At 39.7% G+C, this 22,746-nt stretch overlaps 1 protein-coding gene across 2 annotated transcripts; it reads right to left on the bottom strand.

Moving 5' to 3' along the window:
• Positions 1 to 406: 406 nt before the first annotated feature.
• Positions 407 to 21,006, bottom strand: rorc (RAR-related orphan receptor C). Of its 2 annotated transcripts, none has more exons than XM_085422961.1 (13): positions 20,749 to 21,006; positions 20,511 to 20,663; positions 15,999 to 16,028; positions 6,522 to 6,607; positions 5,155 to 5,296; positions 4,709 to 5,059; positions 4,517 to 4,618; positions 4,308 to 4,429; positions 3,739 to 3,871; positions 3,530 to 3,637; positions 3,339 to 3,449; positions 2,107 to 2,216; positions 407 to 1,966 (listed from the first exon to the last, which is right to left on the bottom strand). In XM_085422961.1, exons 2-13 carry the CDS (start codon positions 20,560 to 20,562, stop codon positions 1,802 to 1,804), a joined length of 1,512 nt encoding a protein of 503 aa, XP_085279087.1. In that variant the 5' UTR covers positions 20,563 to 20,663; positions 20,749 to 21,006; the 3' UTR covers positions 407 to 1,801. The 2 variants fall into 2 exon arrangements, with proteins under 2 accessions (XP_085279087.1, XP_085279086.1); XM_085422960.1 differs by having other exon boundaries at positions 20,511 to 20,639.
• Positions 21,007 to 22,746: the final 1,740 nt, after the last annotated feature.

The following is a 22,746-nucleotide window of genomic DNA, read 5'->3' as shown; positions in this document are numbered from 1 at the left end:
CTTTAACATAAAATCTGTTTGCTGGGTTGATTACATCCCACGGATTTAGAAGCTTTTAATTTGCTTCCTCTCTAACTTGGCTAGCAACCGTTGTGTGCGTGTGTCGATGTGTGACAACCTCAAAAAACCTTTCCACAGACCACTGGTAGTCACCCACAATGACTAATATTTCCTCTGTTTTGCTGCAGCTGCAAATTTACCGAAATTTGCTGGAGACAACTTATTTGGATGTTTTTCAGTATATTCGCTATAGAGCTTTGACTGCAACAAATAAACTTTGGTGTTTGACTTGATAGGGATTTCCCTATAATTCGGTTAATTTTTCTTCCTTGTCTCAGCCTTGCATAAATATTTATGGTGATTTCACAAGCAGTCAAATAAAGTGAAACATCTGCTTGGTGTCACAGCTTCAGCAGTTTATTAGAAGGTTTACAGCAAATTATCTTGAGGGAAATGCCAGCTGTTCCAGGGACAGAGATGATTACATACAGACATACTTAATGCAGAAACATCTCGACATTTCTCATTCACCCGCCGCTCTATTCAAAGATATGTAGAGAAAACAAAACAAGTTCATCTGGGGAAAAGAAGGAAGAGTTAGCACACACGGGAAGAGATTTCTACTTTACACGCTTGCACCTTTTTGTATTATCTCTACACTTAATGCAACAGCTCACACAATATAAAAGCATGTGAGGATTCATTTAAAGGGAACCATTTCAGTGGTACTGCTGCCCTTGTAGTATTTATTGGTCAGTCTATGACAGACACCAGCCTGAGGAGGAGAAACTTCTCTGGAGACATACAGACGCAAAGAGGCAAGTTTTTAATTTAGTATTCAGCATCTAAATGACACTTTCCGCTCTTCATGGCCGGCGGGTGTGACTGAAACTGCTGATGTGAAGAGACAAGATGATTGACTTTCTCAGCTTCCAGGTGCATTAAGCCAGTGTTGCATTAAATACTCCTGAGGGCAAAAACAACCGAGAAGAAACAGGAACAGGATGTAATTTGTGCAAACTAGCATGCACAGGCTCAACAGGGCATTGCATGATCCTTAAGGAGCATTGCAAAACTTAAACCCTATTATGAGTATGGAAGCTAAAGACAAAGTGGATTTCTGTTTTTAGACCAACATCTGTAGTTGCATATGGTTGCTTTTAGTGCTTGATATTGTTGTTTGTCTTGCAAAGTTTGTTGAAAGCACATTGGTTGGCTTTAGCTTTAACTTATATAGCGCAAATTTTATTTATTTTTTGACAAAGTCAAGCAAGAAACCTCTTGAAATCACTACAAGGTGAAGATACAAACTTTATAAAGTCACATTTGAATCCCTCTGAAGTTTGGTGTTTTCTGCTTGAAAGACAGACTTTCTGTGGACTAACACTTAAAAGTTCGAACTAATGATGAACAGTGGCCTGCCTTTTTGAATTTGTATGTCTGAAAGACACCGTGACACACAGAAGCTACAACTGGACAGAATCACAACAGCACAACCTGAGAGAAAATGAAGCTCTTACTCCACCGACAATGTGCTCTCGAAGAACATCAAAATATGTTTCTCTGGCATCATCAAAATAATTTTAAGCTATCAAAAAAAAAAAAAAAAAAAAAATTCTTCTTGACATCATCTAACAAAGAAAAGCTCTGCTGGAAGTCATATAACACTTAACACACGCTACAATTATTGTGTGTTTTTTATTATTAGAAAAATAGAATCTGCCAGAAAGTAATGAGACTCAAACTAATAGGAGTCTCTGTACGTTGGTGCGCGACTGTTTTTGCATATTCCCGTAGATCATCAGTGAGTGGTCCCCGGCAGAAGCTCTGCCTCTGATGCGAACAGCTCCTTGTAGAGCGGAGGAAACAGAGAGTGAGCTGTGAGCGGGTACCGCTGACTAAACCAGTGAAGCTTCTCCATGTGCAGACTGCACAGCGAGCGCAACACCCCCATCTTCTGGTACAGCTGCAGGGAGGACACACACATTTAGCCGTCAGCTTTCTACAGCAGCGAGGAAAGCCTGCGATCTTACGTGTACTCACAGATATGAAACATGGAGCATACAAGCCTTTTAGTGTTTGAACACCCAGGTGACTGATATTTACCTTGTGAATCAAACTTTCTTGATTGTCTCGGTGCAAAATGTGTGTCAGTCCCGACTCCACGCTTCTTTGAACTCTTTGAACTTTGCTCCTGTCCTCCAGACACGGACGATCTGAACACAAAGATGTTTTATGAAAGAAGGATTGAGTTTTTTTCAGGTTGCTCCCTTTAAAGGTGAAAAACATAACAAAAATCATAAAGTAAAGCATTTTGCAGAACAGGCTAGACAGCATTACTTGCTGCATGGAAGTTAAGTCCCTGGCAGCAGGCTGATGCTCTCAGCAGTGAACTTTAGTCAATTTTGGCAGGCAAAAATAGCAGGGTTGAAATCATAAAAGAGTTTTTTAACAAATACATTCAGAAGTTTGTTTCAATTCTATACTTTAGACATATAATGACATTAAAATCTTAAGCGGAACCCATAAAGCACAGCAGTAAAAATAAGGACTGAAGCGATGAGGTGATAGGATCCAGATATTTATCACGCCCTTATTCTGAATGTCCATTGTTAAAATATTCTCTTTGATTCCTTTTAATTTCAGTTTAAAATTCACGCAACAACAACGAGACAGGAAAGGACTTCATTCAAAGGCCAGAAACATTGTCGCACCTTCCCAACAACACCTAAGAACACTTTTTGGAAAGTGTTCTTTGTCTTTCTTGTTTTTTCCTTTTCTGTGTCTTTTCCTTCATTCATCAGTTCATCTTCATTCACTGCGGCCTATTAACTGAACTATGTCTCTTCACGGCCACTAGGGGGCAGAAAGGTTAACTTAATGGGACAGAATGAATTAAAATTACACAAGACAAAATGGAAAAGAGGCAAACTGGATAAGACACAGACACAAAACATATCTGTCATCTATATTTGGGCAGTAATATGATAAACCTACAAGATTTATTCATGCACATCTGACAGTAAGGTCAAGCTTATTCATCTATGACATCCATCCACCCATTTTTGTAACTGCATTTCCAGTTCAAGGTACTTATGACACTAACTCATAGACGCCATTGCCAATTAAGCCTAACAGTCATGTCTTTGAGAAGAAGTCAGAGTATCAAGACAAAGTCCCCACAGGCACAGGGAGAACGCCAAATGAACACATAAAGGCCGAACCCAAGACCGCACCATGTGCCGCCATCATGGAGGACGAGAAAAGAAAAGACCGCTTCCTTCCTGATGTGCTTAAAATGAACGCAGTACGAGTGAGACAGACCGAGCTGGGCTTACCTGCGTTGATGAGCACCAGGGCACTGAAGAGAGCAATCTGTTGCTCAGTCAGCTTTAGGGCACACATGCCATGTGCGAAGTCAAATACTGCTGCGATTAAATCACCACAAGCTGCAAGACAAGAAACCACTGAGCATTGATAAGTTATGGTGTTTAGATAGACGGTTTCACACCTTCAGATAAATCCTCACCCAAAGATTTGAAGACCTCAGTTCCAGCAAACTTCCCATCAAAGAACACAGTGTTGTTCTCTGTGTTAAAGAACCGGCTCATTCTGACCAGAACCACCTCCATGGAGCCTGAAAAGAGTAGGAAGGCAGGTCAGAAGAGAGTAAGATCAAACCTGTTCAGTTATATATATTGTGTTTTAAGCACATCCTTCTAGAAAAGGGAAAATCACCAGTCTTTAAAAGGGCGATCTGGTCGTTCTGGCTCAGCATACGGAAACCCGGGATGTGTTTTGCAAACTCCACCACGAACTGGACGGCATCAGTAAGTCGGATAGCGCAGTGCTGCCACATCTCATCTACTGACTGGGAAAGAGAGTCAGACAGAAGCTCAGTTTGCTTAGCTCAGTTTGTTTCTCATTAATCCTTTTCTTTCACCATAGATTGTTTAAAATGGGCTCTAAAGGGCAAAACATTTCACTCGTCTCACAAAAACTCATCCTCAGTGTCCCAACAATTCAGTCTGCTGCTCAAGTTTCTGTATTTTATCACTCAATTTACCCTGCTGTTTTCTCTCTGATCAACTGAAAAAAAAGATCAAAGAAAGAAGAGGAGGGGGAAGCGATGAAAGACGTTTTCTCAGTTTCCTGTTTGATTCATCAAACAAAACTAGCCTCAGACGTAAAGCATGTGAAATGACATGTTTTGTTTTGAGACTGTCTGAGTAAGCTCACACACATGAAGGAGAAATCGCAAAATTAAAAAATAAAAAATAAAAATGAAGAGAAAACAGTGCACATACTTTGCTCTGGTATGCTTGGATCTCCTCTCTGCTGAAGAGTTTCCACCTGAGAGCTTGGAGCTCTTCCACTCTGTACTGACTGGTCTCTCTGTGGGAACGCACAATGCTGGCACACAGTTCATCTAAAAAAAGAAGAAGACGCACTTATGAATACTATAAATATGAGAAAATTACATGTTTAGTTTGGCTCACTGTGCTCATTTGCTCACCTATGTTTCGCAGGGAGTGAGGATACAGGCTGTATGGATCCTCCAGACCACTATAAGGATGAATCCCCATCATATCATGAGACGACTGCCTGGAGTCAAATCCTTGCATAAAGAACAGAGAAGAGAGACAAATAAGTAACAAAGAAAGGAGGATTCGTCCTGCATGGTGAAGTTCCCACATCTGAGTCTCACCTCTTATATCAGCATGACCGGCGTTGTCTCCCCTCCCTTGGGATCTTGAGGTGGGAGAGATCCCAGAGGTGCGGTAGATCATAGCAGGCACCTGTGAGTCGTTCGGGGAGCACATCAGGTAAGGGTGAATATCAGCGGCGTAGGTCAACAGTTCGGCATCTCCGCTGTATGAGTAGGTCGGGGCCATGGGCTGAAGAAGCTGGGGGGAGCGGTCCTGGCGGTTCTTGTTGGGGTAGGACAACACGGTCTGGGCGTCTCCCTGAAGCTGCTGTTGCTGCTGCTGCCGGTGCCTTTCCACTTCAGCGATCAGAGAGTCGCGCTGACGCTTGGACATCCGTCCAAACTTCACCGCTGGAAATAAACAATCAACAAATGACTAAGCAGCTGCTGCGAATTAACAGTAAATAGATTTGTCTGCCTGTCAGTGCATGTGTGCTTTCTCTCACCATCTCTGCTCATGCCCTGGGCCAGGCACTTCTGTAGACGGCAGTGCTGGCAGCGGTTGCGGCTGGCCCGGTCGATCTGGCAGTTACTTTGCCTGGAGCAGGAGTAAGATACGGTAGGCAGCTGGCTGCGCCGGAAAAATCCCTGAGGGATTAGAAGAGTCAAACAAAAGCTCAATTTTTGACTGGGAAATAGTGATTTTTGAGTTACACATAAAAGTCAGAAGAGAAACATTTTTATTTGCTCTTGTTAATGAGCAGAAATGTTCTCTGGTGGCCAAAATATTTTATTATCATCTGACAAGTTCTAAATTAAATCAGTATAACTCATATTTCCTGTAATCTGTCAGGTATAAGTGATACAAAATATCTAAAATAAGCTAAAACTTGCTATTCAACAGTCCAACTGTAATAGTGAAAGGTTAGTGAGAAACTGGGACTGCTGTGGAGGGCCGCACCGATAAGATTACCTCCGTTTTGCTCAACAGTTTTTTGGTGCGGCCCTGCACAACAGTCCCAGATTTTTTTTTCCTATTGGGAAAATTTATTGGTCACCAATTGTCAAAGGAATTCTTCTAGGAACTAGAGTATTGGGAAATATCGACTTGCTTTCTTGTAGAAAAACAGATGAAATGTTCATTGATTGAAACCAGTTAGCCTGCTAGCAAGAACTTCAAAAATAAAAGCACCTGGATGAGAAAAGTAACTCTGTAGATTCACATGGCTAAATTTTCAAGACACTTTTTAATGAGTTAAACATAAAACATGAATACATATTAAATTATTACGCTTAAGAGACACTGATAACTAGATTTGTTTTATGCTAACATAGCTAAGTGTTTCCTGTTTCCTGCACATTGCTTGACAAATTATTTAAACCAAGTGTTATAAAAACAAAAATGTATTAGAAATTTTAAAAAGCTCAAATGACTGAATTCATGATTTTATATCCAAATGTGGCGCGGCACACTGAAAGTCAGAAGTTAATCAAGAGTAATGTTCAACTGCTAAAACGAATCTTTCTGTTTAGGAAGTTAAAAACTGTAATTTGACATCTTCATCACAAAATAAGAACATGCATTTCCTTTCTGCTTATTTGTAATAAAGGTCATTTTAAAATTCATGGATGACAACATTCATTATATTTTTGCATTAAAAATATAATTTTGATCAAAGAGCTTGCACATACTGATGGATGAATCATTACAGAAATATAAAAACGGATTTTTTTGTAAATTACAGACATTGTTAATTTAAGGCAGCTATGGCATAAACCTTAAAGGCTTCTGGCTGTAGGTTCATAATGAGTGGAGTGATATGAGGTCAGGATCAGAATGATGTGGAAATGAGGTTGTTGTGGCCCATCTCACCTTGCAGCCCTCACAAGTGATGACTCCATAATGAACTCCAGAGGACTTATCACCACAGATTTTACATGGGATAACTTCAATCTGGGCTGAACAAACACAGAAGGAGAGAAAAAGTTTGTTAAATCCAAACTTTAACTTTATAGAAAATAAAATACAGTTCTTAAATGCAGCACTTTTTACGTTTGATCAGTGTAGTTTAACGTGACCTTTGTTGCTCTAATGTCAGCTCAATAGTTCAGACTTTGTATATGCACACACATCTACAGTACAGATGGAAACAAAACAAAACAAAATAGCAGAATAAACGAGTCTGTTATTAATATTAAAAGCAAGCATTTTTAATCATTCCTTTATAACATTTGCAGCACAGAGCTCATCGCAGTGTAAGTAAAACTATACCAACTGTCATTCTAATGACACTGCACATTTTTATCTAAACAATTCAACTGCAAAGTGATTCCCACAACTTTTGCTTTATTCTGTACTTTCCCTTAAGCATCTATCAGTTGTTGTGTGACCATAGTAGACCAAAGGTATTTTCCTCTCAAGCACCTCTTGCCTTAATAATAATGAACAAAATACCTTCAAATGCAATAAGCCGAGAGACTTCTGAGGACATGGAATATTTGCAAATGGAGAAAAGCGGCGAATATGAAGGTGTCAACCTCAGAGTGCTTTCAAGTGGTTGCGTGACTTCTCTTTCACTCTGACTTTCCTGCTTTCATGTCATTTCTTTCTTTGTGAATCCTTCTCTATCTCGCTCATAAAGGACATCGCTGCCAGTAATGCGCTCTCCTTCATCACTGCCAGTAATGGCCATCCCCTCTCACCTCCCCCCATGCCACTGCACTGTGAAACTCTCACACCCCCCCAGTCTTTTGATTAGTGGCGATTTCTGTCACAATCAGATGTCATTTGATTCATTAAAAAAGATGAATTGTAACACGGATCCTTGACAAAAATATTTTTGAGAAGCTCATGAGGAAGTGGGCTTTTTTTCTTTCGCATTATGCCGTGTGGTGATGCAGAGGCATTTCCAGCCTCAAATAACCTAAAATAATGCAGGCGGCTATCTCTTCCCGCCATCGTCTCTCATTAGAAAGTGTGACTGCATTCTTCGAGACAAGCTCTTATAGCTGCAACTTGACAATATACGGGAGTATTTACGTTTCCGTGCATAACTGTGTCAGATTTGTTTTCACGAGTGTGTGTTAGTGTGTCAGTGTGTGCCCTCTTTATTTGGTGCCACAGGGATCACTAGAAGGTTTCTGAGAACAGCCAGTCTGAGATAAAATAAATATAGACACAGAGCAAAGGCATTTACAATCGAGCTGAAAATAATAGAGCCACAAATCTGATAAGACTGCAGCTTCTACTAATGGAACTGTCTGATTAACCTCATGATTGACCATGATAAGAATATTTCACCAGTTTAACTCTGATGCTTAACATTTCACATTAATCTGTCCCTTTAAATTAACCATTAAGCTTGACCAGCAGCCTTTCGCCGCCAGCTGAATATCACATGTAAAAAAAAAAAGAACGAAGAAAAGAGACCGAGCTGTGACTAAAATTGTGTTCCTGTTGGTAGTGCTGGATAGTCAGAGAGAACATCAGTGGTCTCTGCTTTTTTAGTTATTTCAGTTCTGATTGTCAACCTCAAACAACAGGAAATCCACCGTGGCCCACAAGCTTTTCGCTGTTCACACATGCAATCTCACACATGCAATCTCACACTCAAACTCATGGCAATCACGCACACCGCTCCTCCAACAGCTTTCCATGTAGTCGTACCTGCGCTCACCTTAAATGAGCCCAACACAACTGTGACATCTTTATTGGTGCCACACAGAAACAAGAATCAATCTGCCTTTAAAAGCCCGACTGCCAAACAGAAATAAACGCCAGGCAGCCACCGAACAGCCCTCTATCAGCAGATTATAGCCATTTTTGTCTCACCTGGTTATCTCCAGCCACAGGCACAGACCAATCAAACCCAGCATCTCCTGGTGTGCGTGCTTGCATGGTTGTATGGTTGTGTGAGATAGAGTGATAAAAATACTGCGCTACCATTATTTCTTCCATTTGTGTCTTTTTCCGTCACGAGCGATTGCGTCTGGTGCGCATTGTAGCTAAACACAGCGCTTGATTTACAAATACATGTTTGTTAAATAGAAAAATGCCAAAATGCTGTCATAACTGGCAACAGTGAAACAACAGCAAGGCCTTTGGGTGCAATAGTAACCTTTTTCAGTTTGATCTGTTTAAGCTCCAGTGACTCTCAATGGCCTTATTAAAAACTAGATGACTGTCTTCATCTTTTTCTTTTGATCATTCCCTTTAGGGGTCGCTACAACAGATGCTAATACAGAATTAAACTATAGTTATTTTGCCTTTTGTCCTGTCTCCTTCTCTTCTTTTCTTTGCCATCACCCTTCACCAGTCGCTGCAGATGGCTGCGCCTGCCTGATCTTGGCCCTGCCGGAGGTTTCTTCCTGTTAAAAGGGAGTTTTTCCTTCCCGCCTTCAACAAGTGCTTGCTCACATGGGGGTTTTGTGATTATCTGGGTTTCTCTCTAATGGTTTTTGGTCTTTGCCTTGCAATATAAAGCGGTTTGAGGCAACTGTTGTTGGGAATCTGCGCTACTGAATAAGATTTTACAAATACACGTACGTTAAAAAGAAAACTGCTAAAATGCTGTCACAACTGGCAACAGTGAAGCAACCACAAGGCCTTTGGGTGCAACAGTAACCTTTTTCAGTTTGATCTGACTTTTAATTTTTTTTTGGCATTTTGTTTTTTTATTTATCAGTGCTGTTAGCGATTCTTTACATTCTCCAGCTGTAAAAACACGGCGCAGCCAATAGACCCAATAAAAAAATAAATGTTTTAATACCTAGTCTTTGTCTATCACCTAGCACCCTAAACACATAAATGTCATGACCTGAGTCCTCCTAGTTGTGGAGTCCAAATTTTTTAAAATAAAAGTAATTAGCAGTGTTTAATATGTAACCGAAGTTTAGTCAGAATTAAACTGGTACTATTTGCTTTACTTTTACTGTTTTTGCAGCGGGTATGGTGTTATTTCTTTCATTATATTTTGTGAGTGTAGGTTTCCTTTTCTTTTCATTTGATTAATGTGCGCAAACACAGAAGAACTCAAAGCGCAGTTCTTCTATTTTTAAGTAGGCCTCAGCAGGCGAGTAGATGTTTTCTTCCTCCATTTCAGATTTGTTCTGTTTTAGTGGCAATAAAACACATTGAAAAATGAGTCATTCTAGTCATTGAAGGCTTTATAGTTCATAACTGCAACATAAACATGACAGTATGCTAATGACAATGCAAAGCTTAAGTGCTAGACAGTTATAAATTCCCACTGCACAGTAATCACATGCAGTAATGCTAATAAACTCACATTGATAGAGACTTTTAAACATGTTTCTGCAGTCCACACAGATTTTTCCACTCAAAAAAGTCTCTTTTGATAGTCATGGCTGCCAACACCTTACGTAAGCAATCACAACCTACAAGTGACGACATACAGTGCGAAACTAATCCTATACCAACCACTTAATGATTGAGGAACAATGAAATGAGATCATTTACACAAAAACCGTTCGCCTGAAAAGTTATTCAAAACTGCCTGACACATGCTGTTGGCAAGTGTAGGGGTTTAAGTACACTAGTGGTGGAGATATTTTGATTTGTCAGTACAAACAACAGCGTGCCACCTCCCACGCTTCCGCACACAGTGCACTGTACACCTAAATGCCGCCACACAGAGATGATCTGATGATCTTTAAAACAGTATTGAGATCTTTCACTGAGAACTTAAATGACAAAGCAGGATTGCTGTCAAAGTAAAAAAAAAATCATATATTAAATATAATAATATAATATATAGGCTTTCATTTAGAGCTGTAAGCAGAGATGACGTTGTAATGGCTTTTCAGTGAAATTTGGATAATAAATATCAGTCATTAAGGAAAATAATAATGGTGCAAGCATTAAATCTCTTTTTAGGGAAACTGAAAAAGCAAAAAAAATAATAATAATGATGAGGTTAAATGTGCTGAAATTAATAAACCCTCAAACATTTACAAAGCTATAAAGCAAACTGCAAAATGAGGAACGTTTTCAAAATCATTTAGAAAAAATAAAAAGGATTAAGAAAAGATCAAGGACAGTTTTTTATTCCTGGATTTCAAATCAAAAAAAGATTAATTAGTCCTCTCACAACGTTTAAGTCAAACTGAGCACAAGTGTGTGTGTGTGTGTGTGTGTGTGTGTGTGTGTGTGTGTGTGTGTGTGTGTGTGTGTGTGTGTGTGTGTGTGTGTGTGTGTGTGTGTGTGTGAATACTGATGCAAACCAGCACCAGTTTTATGATGGGATCAGAACACCTGTGATATAAAATTGTTCTAAAAGAGGGACAATGGGGATTAGCCCCTCGACTCTTAGTTCCCTTTAGTCAGCACTCATGAGTCAGACTACAACCACCATCAATCGAGGCCTTTCTTCTGAACTGAGCTCTCACCTGTAAAGGTTTTCAATCACGACGCTGTGACACAGACAGAGAAACGGACTCGTAAAGTCAAAACACTAACGGCACCGCTGTCACTGCAGGTATTTAAAAAGACTTTTTGACAGGGGTTTATCGTGGAAACTCACGTCCTTTTTCACATCGCCGCTATCAGCAAACTAGTACATCGGACTGCCCCAAATCTCTGAACTCGGCCTTCAGTTTGACCTCACAAAGACGCCAGTTCTGAGACCGTGTCTCTCACGGTTGTGACGCTATGGGCAAAGAATCCCATTTTACCATGATGATACGTACAGGCAGACAGACTCACGGGTGAAAACTGTACCAGCTCCACTGTTGCAGCGTTTAACCAGACACTTTCTTCTCTGTGCCTGAAATTACCTTGTCAGCAGCTTGTTCTATGAACTGTAAACGGACAAAAAAAACCTCAATCTTTCCTCTGACGGAAGCTTACCTTTGAGACATACGCAAGCAAAAGTGCAAACAAGCTTTGTATACAGACTGCATCCACAAACAAACACACTTGCACAGACTCTTTATCCTCATACAGCACATTAACACTCAGCACAGGAGGGCTGTACCTAATGTAGGATCATTTTTTGAGTTTACAACATCAGTGAAGACAAATTCTTTAACCGCTTACTTTAATATGACTCATGGCGAATTAAATTCAATTTTATTTGTACTGTTATTATCTCTAATACATAAAAACACACTTAATGATTTTAATTTAAGGTCGTCCTGAAGTAAAATTTGAGACTTTTGGAACTTTAGCTTAAAACCACTATTTTTCTGCTGCATTTAAAACTATTTTTAAATGACAAAAAAAAAGCAGATTGTCACAGCTTTTTATTTTTAAACAAATAACTGCATGTGTAGTACTGCATTTAAATACATTAGATAAAAGATGAATGTTTTGCTACACATCATACCATACAATACTTTGCAGCGCAAATCCAAACAAATAACAATAAAAAGTCAGGTTACTTTTTTTTCCATTAAAAGAAACCAAGAGTTACAAGAAAACACAAAATAAGCAGCAACTGAATAAAATTAATTTTAAAAAAGGGGAAATAAAGTAAAACCTAGTGCCAGAGAGCGGTTTAATAAGAAGCATTTCACGTCAGCTTTTTTGGACTAAACATTTTCACTCAGAAATAGTTCACTGCTAATGTATTTTTAGGTTTCAGAGCCAGACTGTGGTCGTTTAATAAATGCAAGAACTCCTTCGCTGAGTTTCATTAATTTGCAATAACAAAAAACAGATGGAAAAACCTACTGAGAGATGATTATCTGAGGAATTTTTCAAAGCAGATCTGAACACCAATTAGCATCAGATTTCACATATTTGACTTTGAAGTTGCTCCTGAATTCGGAGGTGTCTGAAAGAGGTAATGTTTTGACAGTAGCAAAGGGTATGAATCAGCTCGACTTGTGTATTTCATTTACCAAATTTTGGGGGGGAATGTGTCACCTGCCATTTTCATGTCTGCTTTGATCTGTAGCCAACCGCTTCTGCTGCTTTGGAAGTGCTTTTGCAGGCTTCTGCACCCAGAGGAACAAGGAAATCCTTTCTGATAAAGAAACTGTGTAACAATCTACACAGGAATCCCCCCCAAACACAGCAACAAAGCCATCTCAAGTGCGCCTGATGGAATCAAGTGTGTAACACCAGAGATAATTCATTGTCTCCCAGCTGTGGTCATAACACAAATATATTTAGTTAGTTATTTTTCATCAGAGGCTGCTCTCGTTTTGTTCACACAGGCAGTATCCACAGCACAGCTGCAGGGCAGAGATATGCTGCATCTAGCCGCCATCTAAAAAGCAGCTGCGCATCTGTGTATGCGTGTTTGTGCTTGCGTGTGCTGGTGTGTCTATAAGTGTTTGCAAGTTGCAACGGCAAAAGTGTGTACGCAGCAAAAACAAATTAATCAATTTTCATTGTTCCCTTTGCCTTTTCTCCCTTGTCACCTCTTTGTGTATTTTGTCCATTTTTATTCAGGTAATCTGGGACTTATTTGTGTGAGAAATCATTTTCAGTATCACACTTTTAGCATTTCCTCTGCATCCTGTACGTGCTTGGAGTCGGTCCATTTAAAAGCAACGCACTGCGGTAGTGAAACATCCTGTTTTCCGCACTCAAGTGCAAGACTATGATGATTGATTATGATATATATATAATATATATATGTGTGTGTGTGTGTGTGTGTGTGTGTGTGTGTGTGTGTGTGTGTGTGTGTGTGTGTGTGTGTGTGATTTCAAATCAAAAAAAGATTAATTAGTCCTCTCACAACGTTTAAGTCAAACTGAGCACGTGTGTGTGTGTGTGTGTGTGTGTGTGTGTGTGTGTGTGTGTGTGTGTGTGTGTGTGTGTGTGTGTGTGTGATTTTAAAAATAAATAAAAACTCAACATCTTAAATATTATATTATAACCTGGTCACACTGATCTTCCACCAATCACTGGCTTCATTAAAAGAATTACTTACAATGGAAACTTGACTTGACAAAAGGTGTTACTACAATGTTATGAATGGGTATTATTTCCAGAAATATACATTTTTATACAACCTTTTCACTCTACAGAATTAGCCTAGCCTGAGGTATACTGTATATGTGGGAGTATCAGAGGGCAGAAATATCTGAGACATGATTCAAATCTTAAAATCATCAAAGAGAGCTCAAAATTGAGTCATATTGCCAAACCGTAAAACTGAAACACATCAATCACTGTGAAGGTACTCAAAATTCAGTCAATGGAGGGACTCAAAACAGATTAGATAATCTTTACTCGCTGAAAACCATAAGCACAGGAACACACGTGTGTGTTTTCATGCTTTCTACAATGCTGCTAAAAACATCCGTCGGTGGGATTCAATAAAACTTGTAAAGCTGTAAAATTCTAGTTAGCACACGAGAAAAAATTGTGAAATATAAAGGCACTTGAAACTTGAGCGGCGTTTTCCTGTTCAACGAAGTATTACACCAGAAACTAAAGTGCAAACCTGAACAAAAAGCTTAATGACACACCCTGAGAAAGTTGATGTGTTTGAAGCCACAGGTGTCTGAGTCTGCATGAAAGCACAGATATTTCAGGGTGACTTGGTGAAGGTTTAAAAAGACACAGCTACTTTTAACCAAAAGGTGACGTTATTATTGAACGATACCGATTTCGTGCACCATCAGAGGCATCAGTCGCAACGTTACCTTATAATCGTAAAGTTTGAAATATGGGAGGCTTGGAGAAAAACGTCATCAAAAAGCACGTAACTGATTTAATTGATAAAAAATATCTTTGATTGAAGTGCCCACACACACACACACACACGCTGAAGAGCTTCATCCCTACCTCGCATCATCCTCACTCCTCCACTTGTGTCAGACGTTTGTCCCACTTTCACAAACTCACTTGTCCTCTCACTTTGTCTAAGAATAGTCTTTCTTTTGACACACACTCGTTTTTTGGAACCACCTATATCTTTTAATCTTGCTCCTTTTTTTGCTCGTCCTTTATCAAGCTGGGTCGGGTGCTCACTGCAGCTTCAGCATACATATTCAGACTTTTGAGTGTCAGTCACCGCCTCACCTTCCTTGTTTGCGTGTGCATGATTGTGTGTGTGTGTGTGTGTGTGTGTGTGTGTGTGTGAGAGAGAGAGAGAGAGATCAAGACAAAGAAGGGGGGACCGTCCCCTGCCCTGTCGTTTTTCTCAAGGTACTTTTTCTTTATACCTTTGTTGTTATACTTCACCCCCTCACTCTGTATCATATGTCAAAAAATGCTTTATAATGTCTGGCACCTTTGAGACTGTCCATGAGAGAGTTTAAGTCAAACCAGCAGACAGGAATCACTGGAGATGAACTTAAAAAAAATATGTAAGTCACACAAACTTACATTTCTGTTATTGGGAAACTCAGTTTGGAGATTTCAGATATTTTCAAATAATGCATATATATATGTATATGAGAGAGAGAAAATCATTTTAAAGAATTATTTATTCTCCATGTAGCATATTTACACACTTGATTCAGGTTATCTGAGTTTAGCTTACAGATCTCCTCCACTGAAAATGCTCCAAGTAAAATCTACATATTTATCATTTTCATACAATTAGCAATTAGGTTTCAAAAGTACAGTGAGTTAAACATTACCTTAATTAATTATTATGCTGCATGTGTTCAATGTTAAGTTTGCATTTTATTAAAAATTGTTCGGATGATGTAGCTAAAAAAAAGGTACGTATTTTGAGATCTGTTATTTTTTTATGTGAGCTCTTCAACTTAACTGAAAAATGTATTTCAGACTATTTTATGTCTTCAGTGCTGTGTTTAAGTAAACACTTGCAGCTGCAATCCACCACAGCTTCTTCATTCTCCACTCATATTTCCCTCCACTTCCATCCCGCCACACAGAACCACAGAAGACCCCCAAACGTTGCCCTTCCTTTCTTGTCTTCTCTGGTTTTGGGTACGTGTGATGAATGAAAACCATTATTATTTAGTCTCAGTTGGTTTATCATCACGCCACCTAATATGAAGGTCGGTGGTGTGTTACACACAGCACCTTCACTCTCGATAACATACACAGGTGTGCTAAAGTTGTGGCAGAAGGTGTTAAACCAAAAAAGTTAAAAAAAGACGAGATGTTATCGCTTTCATCTGCATTCAGATGCCAAAGTGGTTGGTATTTTCATCACTGTTTGTCTGCGAGTGTGTTTGTGCGAGGGGGGTAGCACAGGTGCGACACGCCGCGCGCCGAGTGTGTCACTAATGGCCCCGTCCCCGTCGACACTACTGTGTGTATGTGTGTTTTGCTGTACAGGTGCATGCTGCATGTTCACTAACTATGAAGTTAACCACATTGCATGCACAAATATCTAGCACAAACACAAGCAAAGTTATTACTGCACACACACACACACAAATGTAGACAACTTACTCAAATGACTCTTCTTGGACACGGCACCTCCTAAAGGGAGGAAAAAGGGTAGTTAGTGGATTCAAACTAAACAACTTTGTGAGTCTATGCTTTGTACGAGCATCCTAAAGCGCATTTTAGTGAAAGAAACTCAACCTGCTGTATACTCATATGAATACATGGTGGGCGTTACACAGTGGCATCTAAGCTTCATATTGAATCCAGGAGTAAACATTTACCAATAGAGTTTTCCATCTCTTTGAATTGAAAATGTGATAGCCACTGGAAAATAAATTAGGCATCGGATTTACTTCATTTTTGAGATAAATGTTGTACAGTATAACATTTTAAGAAAAAAGAGTTACAAATGACAGCTAACCCCATCACAAAAGTTAGATGAGACAATCTTTGATTGCTCGATGAATACCTTTGATACCTTAACTTATTGTTCCCTTTACATCTGCTACTAAAAAAAGAAGTGATCATGTTTAGAGTGCGGTATCTCTACTTTTACTTAAGCGAACAATTTAAATACCACTGAAACCTACACAGGAGCTATTCGTAGTGCAATGAATGGATTACAAAAGCACGTTTGATATTCAAATACATATCATATTCACCAATCATAATCAAATATCCAAATGAGCATGTTACTACTGTAACAACAAGTAAAATCCTGACTTTCAAATAGACTGAAATGAGAGGGAAAGTAAAACCGGCATAAAATTACACTGTAGCCATTGTCAGCTCCTAAATGGCAGTTTGATACGGGGTTTGCAGTAGGCAGCACTTTCTTTGGCTTCTTTTCTAGTGTACAATAGCATGTGGACAGATAAGAAGCCTCAGTGAGAGCGGAGAGGCTAAATTAGAGGATTCCTATTTACACTAGTGTGGGTCTATGATATGTTTGTGTGGTGTTTCAGCGCACGCACACACAGGACATAAAGGTAGAGGAAGGTGGGTGTCTGTGAAGCAATAGGTCCTCTTTCTTGTCTGCCTTTGTGACCGCAATTGTGAGAAAGTCTGAAGTGCAGCTAGAGCGACTAAGGGTCAGTTCTTAAGCAGGGGGTTTACTGCTGTGGGTGTATGTATACGCATGTGTGTGAGGGTATGTGTGCGTTTTCTCTGTGTATTTGCGTGTGAGAGGCTGTGTGTGTTAGACAGAGGTTTGAATGCAGGGCAGATAAGTATCAATGGAAGACGTAGAGCTAGCCGGTCTTTGTCTGGCGCCAGATCAGGCCCTTTGTGGTTTCCTCTGTTTTCCTACCCTCATCAAATCAGTTTTGCTTCATAAGCAGAATATATGGAATGAAAGCGCAGCAGTGCACGCACGGAAAATGAAAAGAAAATTTCAACACTCACAGAGCAACTGTTTTAAAGGTGATCGATTAAGAAAAGGCTGATTAATTACACACAAAAAATCAGCTACATTTATTAGAGCATCATTTCCAAATGAGGACGGCCTGAATTTTTTTCAGTGTTTTTTACATTAGTGTTACATCAATGCTTTCCCCTGCGTTCCTTGAATAGTCATTTACAGAAACGCACAGCAGCTTCTCGCCTTACGGAGACGATTTTAAGGCCGACTAATCTGATTTTAAAAAATAAATAAAATGCTGAACCCCGATACGCTGATCGAAAATGAGCGAGAATTGACGCCAACTATTTGCACCGCTGTTATTCCTGAAATGTGTCACCAATGGTATTAAATGCTTAAAATATTGCTGCAGCAGAATTAAATAAACATGCGGTCGATGGCACCTGTGAAAACTAAATGTGACACAGCATGTACATATTTAGCAAGGCACACCTGTTAGCCAGGCCATGAACCATCTACACACACCCAAAAGTGACAGCGGAGGCACAAAAATCAACACCACCCATCAGGCAAAATCTCACTCTCTGCACTGACATCTAAGCTCACTGCTGAAGTGACAGTTGCTGTGTTACATAACAGCACCGAAGACCACTGAACCCAGAGAGGAGGCGACGATTTTGTCTGAATAGAAACCACGACCCATCTAGCACAGAAAACATACAAAACATGTGAACATCCAAGACCGGTGCCAAATACAGTAAACAAGATTAAAAAAGGGCTTTTTAAAAATTAGGTTTAGGTAGAATGCTTAATCAGTAAGCAAAAGAAAAGCATACATTTGAGAAGAAGATTACTAAAACAAGTAAAAAAATTACAACATATAGTACCATAACAACTATAAAATATGAAAAGGAATATATGCTAGATGCTGAAACAAAAAGAAATATGTACAAATCAAGTTAAAAGCAAGTCTGATTTGGATGGTTAAGCTGTTCGCCAGGTTTCAAGAAGAATGTGCCAACACGTGCAGTTCCTCTAAAATCTTAAACCCAAAACATCTACACAGCTGAAAATTTTAGGACAGTCGTGTAGCTCAGAAGTACACCGTAAGTAATTCACCACAAGTCTGTAAATAAATGTCGCTGCCAATTTGGTGAAGCAAACCTTTGCAGGAGTTTAAGAAAAGTAAGGTATAGAGTGACAAAAAAAGGAGTAGCACTCACAGTGTCACAAATTGTGGATAATCTCTCTGTAAAAAGAGTCATCTGAACATGTTGGCTTCAAAGAGTTTCTGAAAACATCAGTAGGACGGCTGCAAGGCTAGTGTTCTTTTAGAACAGAAAGTATTTCTTGACTTGTCTGCATTGATTTCCAAGAAAATAGCAGACGGCTGAAGAAGGCCAGATGCATTTTGGTTAAAAGAATAATATACTGTCATTGCTGTGAAGACAGTTTTTGGTTCAGAAATGGCTGCAGAATGATTTACGGTGAAATTAATCGGACCTACAATAGGTCCCTGGGGAACACCACAAATGGGCGTTTATTGGATAATGAACAGGAGATTGTTTTGTTTTGTTTTTCTCTTTTCCTATACTGTACAGACAGGAGAAAAAACCCCAAATGTGGAGCAAGACTAAAACTACTGCTTGAGAAAAGTGAGTGACGCCCACAACAGCCGCTAAAACCAAGACTCTCATCAAGTCAAGAAGAGCCGTCTCAGCAGTACGGAAACTAAATATGAAAATAAAACAGTGCAACCACACTCTAGTTTAACCTGAATAAAGCATCAGCTCCAGGGCCAGATGCATTAGGTATCCTGCACATAATGTTCAAGCTTCAGCTGGGCATCATTTTAACAAATTTACCCCAAACGTTGTCATTTTTACACTAAATTCTGCACGACATGACTTTAACTTACCCAAGGCAAGCTATCTCCAAAGGAAACCACTCTGGAATTATTTGTTTGTATTGTCACTTGCAAATAAAAACCAGAAGAAGAAGAAGAACAGAAGGACATAAAACTTTTAAGAGCCATTTCAGTGTCCCTGTTGATACTGGCATTTCTTTTTTCACTTTTAATCTTACCCGATTTTCCTCCCTTGATTACCATTGACACTTTGCAACATAAACAAAACCCATTTTAAATTATAATTGTGCAGCTATAATACATCTATAATGGACACTAAATTGTGCCTGTTTCCTCTCTGACCTGCCTGCTGGTCGCTTTCTTTCTAATGGTTACATAATACTATTAAATCACTAATGGTTCCAAATTAAAACTGTTGGCATTGCGGTCTAAAGGTAATCTAGGGTAACCAGCAAATTGTTTATGTTATGTTTCTGGGGGAGTTTAGGGGGGTAGATAAAAGTATCAATCTGTCAATGTTAGTGGCAAATATCGAAAAACTTAAGTCAAGAAAACCAAAAACTATATCAGCAGTGTGGTGAAATTTTCAAAGGTAAAATACAAAGTTCAGGACTTTGAATGTAAACTGTTGCTGCTATGATCCTCCTACATTTACTGGAGAAAAGGGGACAGGCCTCATTATTGTTTCACCTCTTTAGAAATAAGAACCTATTTATTTGCTTTGCCTCTTACATGCATTAAATGGAGGCACACACATACACACACAAATACATTTTGCAGCACTTCAGACAAGCTGTGTTGCTATCCTGTAGGAAAGGTGTGCTATGGGTTTCTGTGACAGAGAGACAGTCTTATCTCCAGTCACTGCCAATAGTTTGATTATGGCCTGGGAGAGGCTTTGAACAGAAAGGCATTGGCCAGTAATAGAGGCAAAAATTAGAGCTAATTCCCATGGATTACTCCGGCTTACTGCCATTCTTACACACTCACAGCACCTTAACCATACCCCAGTTAAAGGGATGAGGAGGTTTACTAGGGTAAAGATGGATGAGAGTGAAGGGGGAGAAGTTAAGAGTGAACAGAGAGGGAGAGATAGGGAGTCAGCTGGTGCACTAGAGGCCAACAGGATGAGATAAAAGTGAGGAGGAAAGGAGGGGATGGGAGTGAGTGGGCACACAAAGGCATGCTGGGAAATAAGCGAGGGACATGAGGGCATAAAATGTCAAGGCACACTGTTTAGTGAGCTGAAACTAGTCAAACAAATTGTATTTTTCTTGCTGTGACTTTAAAGTTCAGTTTTCCTGCACCTGCCACAGTGTAAATGTAACCTGGAGAGGGAAAATCTCACCTCTCTTGATGGGGGTGTCAGCGGAGGGCACGTCGGGCTCTTCATATTCCATAACTCTCCTGTCAAAACACCAGTAGGTGGGCCTGCACACACTCTCCCCTCACTCACTCGCTCTCTCACTCACGCACTCTGGCGCACACAAACCACAAAGTCCTGTAAGGTCAGTCAGTTTTCAAATCTATCTGCTGACACTGCAGTGCTCAGAAAGAAACGAAGCAAAACTCGAGACTCATACTACCTGTTGGTCGCTCTAGCGCCCAGGCCGGCGCAGGCATTTGAAAACGTGCACTGCCATCTCGCCTCCTTCAAGAGTCTTCACAGTGGCTCCCCAAAATCGGCAGTCATCTTCCTTGGCTTCTTTCTTTCTCTCTCTGTGTGTGTCAGGGTCCCTTATTCAACAGCACTCCTCCTCTTGTGTGGTTGTTTTTGAAATAATCCCGTTCCCCCCTGTGGCAGCAGCAGTGCGGAGAGTGCAGCTGGACCAGCCGGCCGCGCGCCCGCCACCCCCCTTCCCTTGTGCTCACAGTGCGCCCTAGCCGTCCCAGGCTGGAGAGAGTTATGTCACCGGCTCTTACGTAATAGCACCGGATCGGGTTTTGCTTTGAAGTGCTCGGTTGAGAAATATAATCCCATGTTGCTGCCACAAATTTCCGCCACACCAATCGAGAAAATAAAATGCACGGTGGAGACGTTAGATTTCAGTCTGTATGGAAATGGAACATCCTTAAATTAAAAATGCCTTTTCGTGGGTTGGTGTCATTTTTGTTAGAATTACTCGTAGGGCCCTGCCCATACAGTATGGCATACACGGAGGGGTTATTTTATGCCCCATTTTAACACGGGTGGGAGGACAAAAAGAAAACGATGAATAATCGATACGTCTTCTCGGTTTACATCATTGTGGTAAATCCTCTAAGACATGGCTCGTACAGTGGTTGCAGACATGGTGCAGACACATGCATGTCAGGAGGGAAACAGACTGTAACCGAGTGCATTTACTCAAGTAGCCTGTAGCAGACAACTCATATGAACCCGGGCTGCAAAATCTTATCTTGATTTAATGTTTGCCACGTGATAGTGACACTTTTCATTCTTCGTAAGGACGTATTTCTTTCACGACAACAATGTTTTTAAACGTCAATAAAAAAAATCTTAGTATGTCCTTAGATCAGCATGTCTTTGAGCAGTCAATTATAATTTGTTCTAACTACTTTAACAACTAAGTTGAACTACTATGTACACAACAACTGAGCTGCTAATTATTAATATTATTAATAATATTAATTATCAAAATAAATAAATAAATAATTGTGTGTCAAACTACTAATCATTTGTTCAGCTATATTTTAAAATCATTTTACTACAAAAATTAACTCGCAATAATAAATCATAATCCTCATAATCCAACACTCACTCAAAACACTGGAGTTCATCTAAATCACCAAGAATCACTTCAGGGTCTTATCAAGTCCTTTCACTTTTACCAGCATTTACAGATTACAAGTCTCAAAGGCTGTTAGGGTTAAAGTTCCTGTGTTTAAAGTTGACTCTGATTCTGATTCTTTTATGCTAAAAGTACTTAAAAAAAATAATTCAGAGGTGCAGTGAGGGAGTGAATGCTGCATGGCTCGCTTTAACTAACAAACAAACACACATGCTGTAAAAACAGTTAAGTGATGTGTTGGCTAGCTAACCTGTGAGAAAGTGAGTATTTTCATTTCAAATGTTGCTAATAACTGCAGCAAAGAACAATACAAAGCATATTTACATGCTTAAGGTTTTGGATTTTGATTTGTTTGTTTTTGGTTTAATTTTGTACTGTTCTTTTTTTTTTTTTTTTTTTTTTAGTTTTGCCTCTGTGCTCCACCACAGGGGATTATTTTGAATCAAACAATCAAGATTAGATCGATGTGCACACTTTAACTGAAGGGGTTTAACTGCAATTTTGAATTAATTGTTTATTTTTATACACAGTCCCCCATTTGCCTCAAAAGCAACGGGGTAATTGACTGACCAGCAGTTGCATGGCCAGGTGAGGCCTGTTCCTTGTCATTCCATGAACAGATTCAGCAGGATCTGGAGTTGATCCCATGTGTTGAAGTCATTTTGTTAGCTTTGATAGCTGTTCATTGGAACAAAGAGATGCCATGCGAGTAAAAGAGGACAAACAAAAAAATCTTTAGCTGTCCAAATCAAAACTCCGGTTCCTTCTCAAACAGCAGGTATGCATTGTCAG

This window comes from Rhamphochromis longiceps, linkage group LG11 (assembly GCF_057381845.1).
Source record: "Rhamphochromis longiceps isolate RC_006_pf linkage group LG11, R_longiceps_female_GT1.1, whole genome shotgun sequence".
Taxonomy (NCBI): domain Eukaryota; kingdom Metazoa; phylum Chordata; class Actinopteri; order Cichliformes; family Cichlidae; genus Rhamphochromis; species Rhamphochromis longiceps.
The sequence above is the reverse complement of the archived record's forward strand: the minus strand, read 5'-3'. Positions and strand labels throughout refer to the sequence as shown.